The sequence below is a fragment of the Ixodes scapularis genome, unplaced genomic scaffold, assembly GCF_016920785.2.
Source record: "Ixodes scapularis isolate PalLabHiFi unplaced genomic scaffold, ASM1692078v2 PGA_scaffold10__122_contigs__length_95168666, whole genome shotgun sequence".
Taxonomy (NCBI): Eukaryota; Metazoa; Arthropoda; class Arachnida; order Ixodida; family Ixodidae; genus Ixodes; species Ixodes scapularis.
The window spans coordinates 90817463-90829756 of NW_024609836.1; the positions used below are offsets into that span (position 1 = coordinate 90817463).

At 52.0% G+C, this 12294-nt stretch overlaps 1 protein-coding gene across 2 annotated transcripts; it reads right to left on the minus strand.

Annotated features, from left to right (window-relative positions):
- Window positions 1-2432: 2432 nt before the first annotated feature.
- LOC115316762 lies at window positions 2433-11645 on the minus strand. Of its 2 annotated transcripts, none has more exons than XM_029976230.2 (4): window positions 11418-11645; window positions 9787-10001; window positions 5560-5836; window positions 2433-2711 (listed from the first exon to the last, which is right to left on the minus strand). In XM_029976230.2, exons 1-4 carry the CDS (start codon window positions 11637-11639, stop codon window positions 2520-2522), a joined length of 906 nt encoding a protein of 301 aa, XP_029832090.2. In that variant the 5' UTR covers window positions 11640-11645; the 3' UTR covers window positions 2433-2519. The 2 variants fall into 2 exon arrangements, with proteins under 2 accessions (XP_029832090.2, XP_029832088.2); XM_029976228.2 differs by having other exon boundaries at window positions 11394-11645.
- Between the last annotated feature and the right edge of the window lie 649 nt (window positions 11646-12294).

A 12294-nucleotide genomic window follows, 5' to 3' on the forward strand; every position in this document is an offset into this window, starting at 1 on the left:
AGACGGCCGGAGACTCACGGTCAGTGGAGCGTCCCTCGGAACCAGACATGGCGCCCGCAGCGTGTCCTCAACGAGGGACGTCGGCCGGGCTCTTGATCCGGAACCAGGGCCTGCTGACTGCGGTGCCCGCGCTTGCTTCGACCGCCTCTGCAGCCGGTGTTCTCAAGACCGCCTGCCGGACTTCGCGTGGCCCTTGTGCGAGGTCACGCGCGTCAGCGCGTCATCGAGCATCGAGACACCTATGCGTGCTGGCACGCGAGGCAGACTCGTGTTGATGTCACAACGGCTGCCGTTTTGGTGACTTTGATATTGATATTAATCTTAGCTCAGGAGAGCCGCGGCACAGCAGAAAGGCAGGTCCCCCGTACCATAACTCGGTGGCTCCGAGGCGAGAGCGCCGGCCTACGGATCCCCAGGTGGCGGGTTCGAATCCCGACCGAGGTGCCCGCAATATGACGGAGGCTTATTGCGGAGAAGGCGCCGTGTGTAACCGAGCTTTCGGTTGCACGTCAAAAGATCCCCAGGTGGTCCAAATTAATCCTCAGTCCTCCGCTGGGGCGTGCCAGATGCCCGTCGTAGGTTTGGCGCGTAAAACCCCCAAATTTGACCCCGTACCATAACGGCCCGCGGCGTCCCGTATGATGATGATGATGCAATGGTATTAGATGACAGAGAAATGGTGATGACGGTTCAAGTGGAGCTACACGTCAGCCGATCCTAAAACCCCTTGATAAAAGTGTTTTTTTTTAATTTTTTTTTTATTTTTACAAATACCGCCAATCATTGTTGTGGAAACGCGCAACACACGTGCCACGAGCGGGTGCTCCGCCGCCATTCACTTCCGAGGGCCGCTCATTAAAGCTCTCCATTCTGGGAAAAGTGGCGCCATTCATTGTTGAAGAAATGCTCGAGGCACGTGCCTCGCAAATTCATGACGTCTTAAATCCATGCAGCTCAGTGCTGCGCTGTGCCGCCATGATCTTCCCAAGCACTGCACCTTGCACGTGCCTCGTACATCGACGCACCTTGCGCTACTTTTGAAACACGAAGGGGCTTCACTCGTAGAGACGACGCGGTTTCCACACAGACGCGCATGCGCAAAGTGGGGCAGTTCGTCGGGGCGCGCTGGTCCGCGCTGGTCTACGCTGGACTGACCATCGTTCGGGCGCTTCTCGGCGCGGCGTAATGTGGCGTAGTGACCGACGGACGTCGGTCTGCGCCGGCGCGCGTTGCGTTCGTCGACCTTTAGTCTGCCTTCAACAAGCGACTTTTCTCTAACACATCGAGGGACTTTAGCCGAACCCAGCTCACCCATTGGACACGAGCACTGCGTCACTCGGACGTATGTGCTCGTCAACGATCAATCCGCCGGCCAATGAGTGCCGTGGAGGCGCTCATCATCACTTGCGATTGACAAGTTCCATGGTGTCCTTAAATACACGGTGGAAGCGTGGAGTAATCTATTGCCACTAAATAAGCTACGCTTCAGAGTAACGACACTTGGCCATATTGGGTCTTAAAATCATGGTTGCCAGTTGTCTGAAGCTTTATCTGAAATCACAGGAAACGCTTTTCTGCCTTCCACAAATGTTTAAACACTTCGCGACAGAGCAAAGCAATATTACAATATTTTCCTAACACTGAATCTTATGCTGAGGAAGTCGCACTTTTGAATCATGACGGTCGGCAGTTGCATCTGCTCTGCATACAAGCCAAAATGGCGGCGGCCACAACAATGTCGGGGAACGGAGTGCCGATACTCTAAGCGCAGCTCATTTAGTGGCTCTAGAGTCATCGTAGCCGGTGCCCAAGCCCGTCACGGCCACCTGATTTCTAATTTCGCTTTAAAGTTGAGGATTAAAGCTAAAGAAGAAGTTGAAAAAATAATTTTATGGACTCGTGCGTGCGTGTGTGTGTGTGTGTGTTTTTAAGAGAAAACTGAGACGTTGATCACTATCTTTGGCAAAGGAGCATATATCGTAATGCATGCTCATGATAGATTCCATAACACAAAGAAAGGAGAAAAATATTTATTGACAGGCGATGCAAACGGACTGAGGAATTCATACTTCTGTAGCAGGTATTTCAACCGCATGATCAAGAACAATGGGATATACGTCCAGAGATTTCGCGTGGCACGGCCTAACTGTGGAGTGCGGGAATCAGGGTCGATATCAACATAATATATAAAAGAACAACAGCCACACTTGCTTCATTTGTGTAGTGTGCAAATAATTCCCCTTTGAAAATTTCAAAACATAATTGAAAGCTTTTTAATGAGATAAAGGTTGGTTCTCAAACTTTACCATCTGGTTCTGACCCCTAGCGCTACTTCTGTGCGAAGATTGAGCATTAGGCGATACATAGTTTATTTTTCCGGTGAAAAAAATAACAACACAAAAACATAAAGGTTTGGGGGGGGGGGGGGGGGGGACACCCTGTATCATCATCTGAGCTAGTGGAACAATGAAATGATTAGCAATTGACCAGGTCTATATGAGAGTCCTGGTGGGGCGCGGTCAACGTATGGACGTGAGCGAGTAGCGGGACCGGTTGCCCTCTTCGTCGTCGGGTCGGTGCTCCCTGAGCAGGACGCACAGCATGGACGCCAAGGCCGTGAAGACGATCATGGTGGACGTGGCCATCACCAGGACGTCCTTCACGTCGATGCTCGTCATGGGCACGCACCTGCCGTTCGACGGCTGGAAGCCCTGCGACCGAGAACCAGAAATGGGGCCATGGCACAATCGAATATCGCCCACCCGAGTTTTTTCACCCTCTGTCTCTTGAGCGCGGAACTGGGATTTTACGAGTCTGGGGTTCTCGACTCGTCCAGAAGAAAGTTGGAACCGAATTAAAGTTGGCGGAGCGTGTCGATTGGACTTTGGCGATAAAAGCGTGGTGTCATCGCCCAATGGGCGCGCTCCATATAAACTTCGGCCCCAACTACGTGATTGGCGCGCCTATAGAGCTACCATCGCAGTGTCTTCGGAGTGGAGCGTGTCGGACACCGATGTCCATGTTGTGCCTGTGGTCAAACGCGTCCATTTTTGTACAATGGTGATCGCACTTTTTGCAAGCACTCGTTATTGAAACAAGGGGAGAAGATGGACTAAGTTAGACTTGTGCCTATCTTAAATGCTACACTCAAGATACTGTATTTCGAATACTTTTGGTGGTATTTCGGTAGCTTGCAAAGACTTTTCGTATAGAGTATTTACTACACTATCTTAACTACATTTCTCACTATCTTGTACTCGGTATCTCAAATACATTTTTTAACTTGCGAAAATATTTGTCGCCGGAAACAATCTACGGAACTATGCATCGTCAGACTCCAGGGCAAAGCTGAACCGATTGCAGACTTGGAGGCGAGCGACCGATCCCAGGACGGGAAACAAGGCACGAGCCAAACCGAATCTTCGAATGCCAACAAAGACCAAATGGATAACCCCAAGGACGCCCGCCTTTACGTGTCCTCCTGTCTGCTTTTTTTAAGTTGTTTTTGACTGGTACGTTACGCTTGGTGCTAGCAAAGTGCTAGTAACGTCGTCGGCATTTTACACTTTTTGTTTAAAGCTAGAGTGGTTTCGTCAGCGTAAGGTTGTGACGCCAACGCTTGAAACGGTCACAATGGGCCATTTTCAGAAATCGCTGGTTTAGGGGTTCTGGTATGAAAATGCGCGAGCACGTTTTCAAGTGAGCGCGAACGCTCCTTGCGCCAAGGAAGCTAGATCCTGCTGACTTTTTTGAGCTGCAGGGAACGGCTTTCACAATGCCCCGTCTGTACCTTTTTGACTTTGGCTCCCAAGCTCGTACAAACGCGTTATTTTTTCTTCCTCTTTTTATCTCCTTCCGAATGCACAAATTGTTTCATTCTCAGAATCCTCCAACCTAGTTTTCTGCCAGGTGGAGCGCCAGGTGGAGTCAGGGATTGAAAGCGGTTTTGTGGACACTCTCTCGTGTTACCCTCTTGACCTTCCTAATATTTTTCGGCAGTTTGAATGTACAGGCGCTCCTCCTCATCCTTGGCTGGGGAAACAAAAGACTCGTTCTTGGTTGTTGATCGGCGACAGGGCCTGCTGTCTTTTAGCCGATGTTTTTACTGAGCGTGCACGTTTGTCATTCCCTCGCGTATTCATCATCAAGTCTGGCTCCCTGATCAACTTATAGTTCGACTGTGAGGGATATGCAATGCCGGACTATGCACCAAGTCCTCCGAATCGCCTCATGCGTTATGAGCCTATACGCCTCGCAAGCGGGCTCATTTTTGTCTTCTGCGCATAAGAAAGGAAGTAGCGGTGACGTCAGAATGCCGAGCCCTGATTGGCTGATCGTGACCGGGCCCCTATCTCAGCGTCATCTGCTCCTTTGCAACGTCATCTGCTCGCTACATGGTCTGCGTCTGTCTTACCTTTTTTGCGACTTTCGGAAGTTCAGGTCTTTACGAGCGAGCTCGACTTCGCCTTTCAGAGGGGGCAGACGAAATAACTCGAGTCGAGCGGAACGTTGTTTTTGTCTAACAACTAGCAGACGCGCATCAAGAAGAGAAGTCAAAGGACTCACTGGCGAGGTGTCCCGAGGCGCTGAGGTTTGTTTGCTAAGAACCGAGAGGGGGTGAGCGTGTTAGTGTCCGCAAGCTTCCTCCCAAATACTTTTTCCCTCCTTTCGTGTGCGGCGAGACCCCTCATTCTTTAACGGCGTCGGCGAGTTGGCGCAGTTAACGTCGTCTGCTTTACGTCTGCTAGTCAAAGCGATGGCTGCTTTACCTTTCCTGCGTCTGTCGGAGATTCGCCGCTTTTTCACCGGCGAGAGTCACCGTGCCTCGGGAAACAAGGAGATAACAAGAGAAAGAAATTGACCTCTTAATCTAAAACGGAGGTCAGCGATCAAAGTATAATACGGGAAGGGTTCACAAGGGTTGCGCGGGCATATTCCATTCAGCACACCAGCCGGTCATGGGCATGACTCGCTGAGTCGCGGAGTGGCTGCTAGGCCTAACTGCCGTGCTCGCTTGGTCGCGTTCGGTGGAATCGTGGCCGTTGGAGCTTTTCCCGGGCGTTTGTGAATGCAGCGTTCTTGTTCGTCGTGGTCTGTTTCAAGTACTTTTTACTTTGTTCTTGCTGCTTGAAGTCGGGACGCGTGAGAAGCGCACGTAGAAAAATAAACGTCCGTGGGTCGTCGCGACCGCGGCGCTGTCAGCCATGCTGATTTGATCGCAAGAAGTGCGTAAGCAGCTTCGGAGCTGTCGTAGGATTTCGTCGTAACCTGCGCAAAACTTGCGAAAATTTTGTTTCGTGAATACGAATTTGTTCTTAAGTTATGTCTTACGCACATTTTTGGCGCAAGATCGTTTCGTGAATCTGGCCTCTGCACTTTCGAAAGTCGCAGGAAAGGTAAGATAGACGCAGACGACGTTGCGAGCAGACGACGTTGCAAGGGAGCAGACGACGCTCAGATAGGGGGTCGCGATCAGTCAATCAGGGCTCGGCGTTCTGACGTCACCGCTACCCCCTGCGCAAGAAGTAGACGAACTTGCCCTCCGCATAGTATACCCACCGCCTGGCATTTGCAGGCGTGCTCGACGCACAGCGCCATCTCGTCCCTGCACTGCGTGCCCCCGCCGCACAGGTAGCCCAGCTCGATGATGGCCTTGCAGCCGTCGCCCATGTCCGAGTGCCGGGGCCGGCACTGGCAGCGGCGTTGCTTGCACAGCGAGCGCGGGTCTGCCCGCTGGCACTGGTGCTTGTAGACGCACGACTGGTCGATCTGCCGCGGATCGTAGCACAGGTGGTAGAAGCTGTCGAAGCCCATGCCCTCCTGGCACGCCGGACAGCTGCGCTGCCGCAGAGGTGTCGTATATCAAATGGATGCATTTTACTGTTAAGTCAGCGCGCTGGGTAAAAACCTCTGAAAAAATTATATACGCCAAGGGATCGAGCACTGACAACCCTATACCGTTCTTCTCCGTGTGATTGTTTCGTTTGATTCATTTTGATCCTCAAATGCCCAGTGGCCTTGGCGGCTGCAGCTTCTGCGTGGTAGGAACGCTGCTGGACGCGCGAAAGCCTCGAGGTTTCCCCCCGAATTGGGAGCCCTGGGTGACTGCCGCCATCTATCGTCGTGGACAGCCTTCAAGAGAGCGGAGACAGCCGACTCTAATGTCTCTGCGAATCCGGTATCTCGGCGGCAGCGCCGTTTCCCTCGACGCAGCGCGGAAGTGTGGACGGTGCAGTGCGCATGCGTTGTCCCGGAAGCGGTCTGTCCCCACGGCTAGGGAAGGACTTTGGCGCTGTAGGCGCGCTGTCCATAGTGCAGATGAACGGAGTAAAATGGGTGACGCCGGGCGTGGCGAGTCCAGAGGATGTTATTATCACACCGCAGCCAACCAGATTGCGGTATTTGCCGATAAGAATGCCGGACAACCAATCACAAAGCGAGAACATAATAGGTCATGCCCTTTGGAAGCCTTCTCTCTCTCTCTCTCTCGGAAGCAGCTGCGAAGCACTGTGTCCAACTCCAGCCATTTGCTTTCCTTTAACCAGTTCAACCACTGAGGAAGGAGATTATCTGAGGTAGGGGTTTTCTGCAATGCCGAGCGCAACTTCTTCTGCTTCTTGCTCAGGGGTTGCATTGACATCAAAACGCCATGCTTTGATTGGCTCTGATTGAAAGGATAGTGGGTAGATTTCAATGCCAGCTGCCTTGACGTCTACCCACTATCATTCAAGTCGGAACCAATCAGAGCTTGCCGTTCTGACGTCACCGCGTAAGAAGCAGGCGAACTCGCGCTCCACATTGGTCAAATCGATCATACTGGGTGTATCAAGGAGTGGCCAGGCTCTTTAAATCGACCGCAAAATTCGGTTTCTTAACCTATCACGCTACGACTATGTGCAGCGTTGCCCAAAGATGGTGCATTTTTTTTTGTAAAATTTGCAAGGAGCGAACTTACCTGAGCAAAAAGTAAAGAAAGACAAAGGCTTAGCTCATATGGAAATGCGGCGAAGCCAAAGGTCTTCGAACAATACGGAGCCGTTTCGCACGGGAGAAAAGAGATGGCGCAAGCAGTCGCTATGCCAACTGCGCCAACCGCGATGAGCATACGGCGCCGAAAGCCGGCGTCTTTAGCAGACGATCTTTTCGACTCAAAAGTGGAGCGCGTTCCGCAGGCGGCGACAGTCGCAGAAACAAAAACAGGCGCGGTAACAACAAGGAACTGCAAAGCAGACGACAACGGTACCCCAAAAAGAAAAAGTCAAAATATCGTGACAATCCATTTTTCTAATCGATTATATGTCCATTCAATATGTTTCATCAGTAAGGATGATAAAATAATGCATTGGCAACTGATATCAGAAAAGCTCGCGCCGCTTTTGAGTCGAAAAGATCGTCTGCCAAAGACGCCTGCTTTCGGCGTCGTATGCTCGTTTGTTTGAGCAGCTGGCATCGCGACCGCTTGCGTCATCTCTTGTCTGCCGTGGGAAACGGGGCCGTATTGTTTGAAGATCTTTGGCTTCGCCGCATTTCCGTAGGAGCTAAGCCTTTTTCTTTCTTTGCGTTTTCCTTATGTAAAATCGTTCTCTGCAAATTTTACAAAAAAAAAAAAAAAAAGCACCATCTGTGGGCAACGCTGCACAAAGTCGTAGCACGATAGGTTAAGAAACCGAATCTTGCGGTCGATTTAAAAAGCCTGGCCACTCCTTGATACTCCCGCTATATAGACCCTTCAGCCTGCTTACAAACAGAAGCGGTCTCTTGTCTCCCAAGAAACTTCCGGTTGCTCCGCTTCGGCATGGCCTTCCGAGCCTGTTGGTGTCAAAATTTCGGGATAATCACGAAGGTGGGGATTTAGCAAGGTCCTTTGTTATGTTGCGCCATTGAACATATAAGAGGGGAATGGTTGTCTTACGGGAGAAATAAAAAAAAAAAATCATTAAATCTCTCGCTCATTGGTCCTTTAGCGAACCACCTGGAGAACGTCGTAAAATATGTCATGAACGTTACAAAAACCAGTGACGGTGGGGATGCTTAGTCTGCTCATTTGACCGGAAGTTCGCGGGGGCATAAATTGCCAAGAGGGCCTCCTCCCTGTTTGTTTACTCTCGTCCCAAGCCATCGTATCCGGTATGGGCGACGAAGAAAAGCACAAAACGCTTCAACCTGACAATAAAAAAATAAAAAAAATAGAGGTGACGCAAAACGAGAATGGGTGACGGTTTCTCAACTCACTGACGTCACGCACTGCGGTGACGCTGCTGTCCGTACTGCGCATGTGCGAACGCTTCACTTCTCCTTGATTTGGTCTCTGTGTGGGCAAAGCGGGCTTGTTTTGTAAACACTGGGCTGGTGCATACCCGGAGTGCCTACAATCGGCGTGGCGACGGCAAAACAACGATGATAACGCAGTGAATGCGAACGTTTGGAGAATTGTGTTTGTCCTTTGACCCTGTTGTCCCCCTTATCCGGGGATTATCTTCGTCAGTCGTCGGCAAAGCACTGTTTTCGCCCACACTGGGAGACATTCAAGATGGCGGCATATGTCGTTCTCGGCGCTTTTCAGCTTCGGATTTCTTATCGGCTTATGTCACAATCTCGTTGGCCGCGGAGCGTGGATAAGAACGGGGCGGGGGGGGGGGGGGGGGGGGGGGGGGGCAAGTTATATGATATTCTGCAAACGGCATGCGCAAAGCTCGTTCTATCAGCTCAATATACAAAGGTGACAGCGTTCAGAAGGTGATTGTTGAAGTGGTCTGTAGAAAAAGCTCCTCTATGTGTTTGTATTCGTCTTGCCAGCATATGCGGCAGTGAACGGGACCTTGGAAGCAAATGGTGGCGCAGCACGGAGATGAGCGGCCCTTAGAATCGAATGGCGGCGGAATACATGCTCGTGGCACGTGTTTTGCGCTTCACCTTTGTCTATTGCTATCGCGTTCCGTTGCCAAACGCCGGCGTCCAGCGTTCTGCGTTCGAACGGCGAGTGAAGACAAAGGAAGCTAGCTTTACGTTCACCAACTAAAATTTGGCAGGGACACTTAAGACTCCTTACGTGTAGGAATGGGAAAGACTTCCTACACGGGCAGGGCATTCCTACAAGCAGCACGCAACGTCTTCCTTTCGCACACGGCGCTCCGGCGGCGGCATCACGCTCCCTTACTGCGCATGCGCGGCGAACCCTGCCGGCCTGCATGACGGCTTCCCTGACGAAGCATTGCGTTGCCGCGCTTTTCTTTGTGTTTTATTTCTGAGGCGCGTCCCCTTTGACCTTGAGCGCACTCGCTGGCTTCCGGGACGAGGCATCTGCGTTGCTGCGCTTTTCTTTGTGTTTTATTGGGAACGGGAATCGGGCGCCTTTTTCTGCTTCAGCCTGGTCACAGACCACGACGGCTTCGCTCCGTGGGACAATAGCGAGTTTTAGTAGACCGTGTTTCCCGCTCCGCTAAGCCCCTCCGCTACCCGGAACTCTACAGCCAAGGCCATCGGCGCGCAGGCGCAGTGGCGATTTCTTCGTAGCGGAGGGCTAGCGGAGGGGGAAACACGGTCTACTAAAACTCCCTAGTAACGGTAATGCTGTCGCATTAATAGTCGGAGCATGGTTTTCTCGGCGCAGAAAGATTCTCGAAATACCCAGGCTTTACTCTTCCCAGCACGCTGATCTCTAAATTCAAAATAGGTATCGAGAAAATGGCCGATGAAAGGTTATGCCAAAACCAAAGTTAACATTTTCCCTCGCTCGTTTCGTCTCTTAAATGGGGGACATTTACTCGAGGCTGGCTCGAGGCATACGTGATGTGGTTGTAGTCCTCGCAGTGGATTGCTTCGTGGCGGCATCCCTGCTGCACCGCGCACAGTTTCCCGAAGTCGTTCGCACTCATGTTGGTCGAGCGGACGTCGATGTCGAAGAAGCCGTACAGCTGCGCCAGGACGCCCAACGGGTCGTCCGGGTCCTCGAAGGAGCACGACACCGTGCCGTTGATCTGTTCCCGGGAGTTGAACTCCAGCTGCGAGAGAGACCGAATGCGGCATACAGTATCAGAGGAGACGAGTGGCCCGCCCGTGACGTCATCGTTACAGGATCTCCGACCCGCCCCAAGCGGCAGAAGCGTGAACGCAGACAAGGGCTGCGCATGCGCAGTGCACGTTCGTCTGTGACTGCGCTCGTTGTGATGACACGCGGCGAGGCTGGCGCAAGCGAGAGGTGGCACCAGCACCTCTGGCACTGACGTGTGCGGAAAAGAGGGGAAGGGGGAGGCGGCGCGGGACCGTTGGACCGTTCCACTAGGAAGAGCTGAGGGCGAAACAATGCCCTCCCCCTCTTACCCAGTGCGTCGTCTGCTCCGCCAAGTGGGCTGTACTTATAGCATCCGGCTGACGTTCAAACTCGGTTTAAAATCGCGTCATCTTGGAAATTTAAAGCACAGATGCGCAGATTTTCATATGCAAGTTATTGTGTAATGCTGTGCTCGATAAAAAGACTAACCGGGTCCAATTGTGCTGTTACCTGTGTGCAAAATAAATAAATAAATAACTGGGAAAGGTTTGTCAGAGTGGCCGGTCTCTCTGGCGAGAAGTAAATCCGGTTGCTGTAGTTCGCACTGGTGTAGGTCTTTAGCAACAATGAGTGGAAGTCTGGAATAATAAATAAAAACGTGCTTTCCCGACGCAATAGACACAGCGGTTGAGGGTAGTACTGCCGGCTGACTCCACTGCTCGTGAAGTAACGGAACAAGTATACGCTAGTTGATCATTTACTGAAATAAAACAACAGAGCCCTATAGGATGATCTTGGAGTAGCCATATGAATATTGTAAAAACGCAAAACACTTGACAGTGGCAGCCACGAGCGAAAGTTCGATATTCGGTACAGGCTGTACCGAATATCGAACTCTCGCTTGTGGCTGCCATTGTCATTACCGGCGGGCTGTACCGTACAGCCCGCCGGTACGGCCTAAAGATGGAGAACGGCAACCTCCCGGTTTGTCGTCTGCTAGCGGAGTCGGGCGCGTTTCCTCTCTCTCGTTTTACCCCGCCGAACCTGCTGAACTTCCCGGGTGTGCGGAGAGGGCGCTCCGATCGAACAAAATGGCGCCTCCCTGAGAGCGCTAAATGGAATGGTCATACAGCGCGCTACAAAGAAATAAACAAGGTCAGAAATAGACAGTATAGACAAAACGATCGCTCGTCTTGTCTAGTGACCTGTCCTTGCAGAGGCGTCAGAATTACTTGGGAGATCGGGCGACAGGGGGAAAATTTCTTGTTTTCTTCCTCCTGTTGTTTACATTGCATCACTTAAACGGGGGAGGGGGGGGGGGGGGGGTTCACCGCTGTTCCGATGCCACTAATTGTTACTGTCCTTGTTTATTGAGCGCCGAGTATCACCAAGTTGTCAGCACCCGGCACCCGAGGACCGGACGGACCTGCGCCTCGTAGATGGTGAGCGGCGGTAGGATGAGGTTTCTCCGCGTGACAACGTGCGGGCGGAACTGGCAGGTGGTACCCAGAGGTTTGGGCCCGCAAAAGCTGGCCAGGTCGTTGAAGTTGATGAGAAAACTGATGGACAACCGGGCCCGGTTCACCGCCGCCGAGCAAGTATATATCACCGAGTCGCTGATGGTGGCCACGGGCTTCACGGCCATCATCCGGAAGTCGGGGACCTGCAAGAGCAAAGAGGACGTTCCAGACATGGACGTCCAGCGTCTCTAGAGTATATACGGCTTGCGCCGCAGCCGGCTGTCCATCTGGATCACGGATGTGTATCTCGAAAGCCCCTGCGGGTATACTGTCACGTCATGCGACACCACGACGTCATATCACGAGACTGTGACGTCAGGTGACCATGATGAAACGTGCATTACACACTCTGGATTGCTGGTCGTGGAATGCCTAGGCTGCAGGTTCAGACAGCGCACAACAGCACCGTTTTCTTCCGTTACAATAAGTCACTGAGGGACATTTCGTAGATCGTTTCTTCGGTCCTGCAACGCCCTCCGTAACCCGCTACGAGATCGGGAACTCTGCAGTCAAGGCCATCGCGGCGCGCAGGTGCAGTAGCGGCAGGCGTTAGCAACTTAGGCTTTCGTGGTTGATTAACATTTAGATATTTCTGTCCTTTGGCGGAACGCAATGACATATCCTATCTACATTTTGCCTCCTTTCATGAAAAGCGCGAGTCGGGCTACACTGCACCAAACGCCGAAGAGACGTCGACGAAAAGCGCCGTTGTGTGGTTTGGCAATCTTCCCCTCTTTCATTCTGTGCAAAAAGCGCCCGCCAAATACCGTGATTACACCGGCT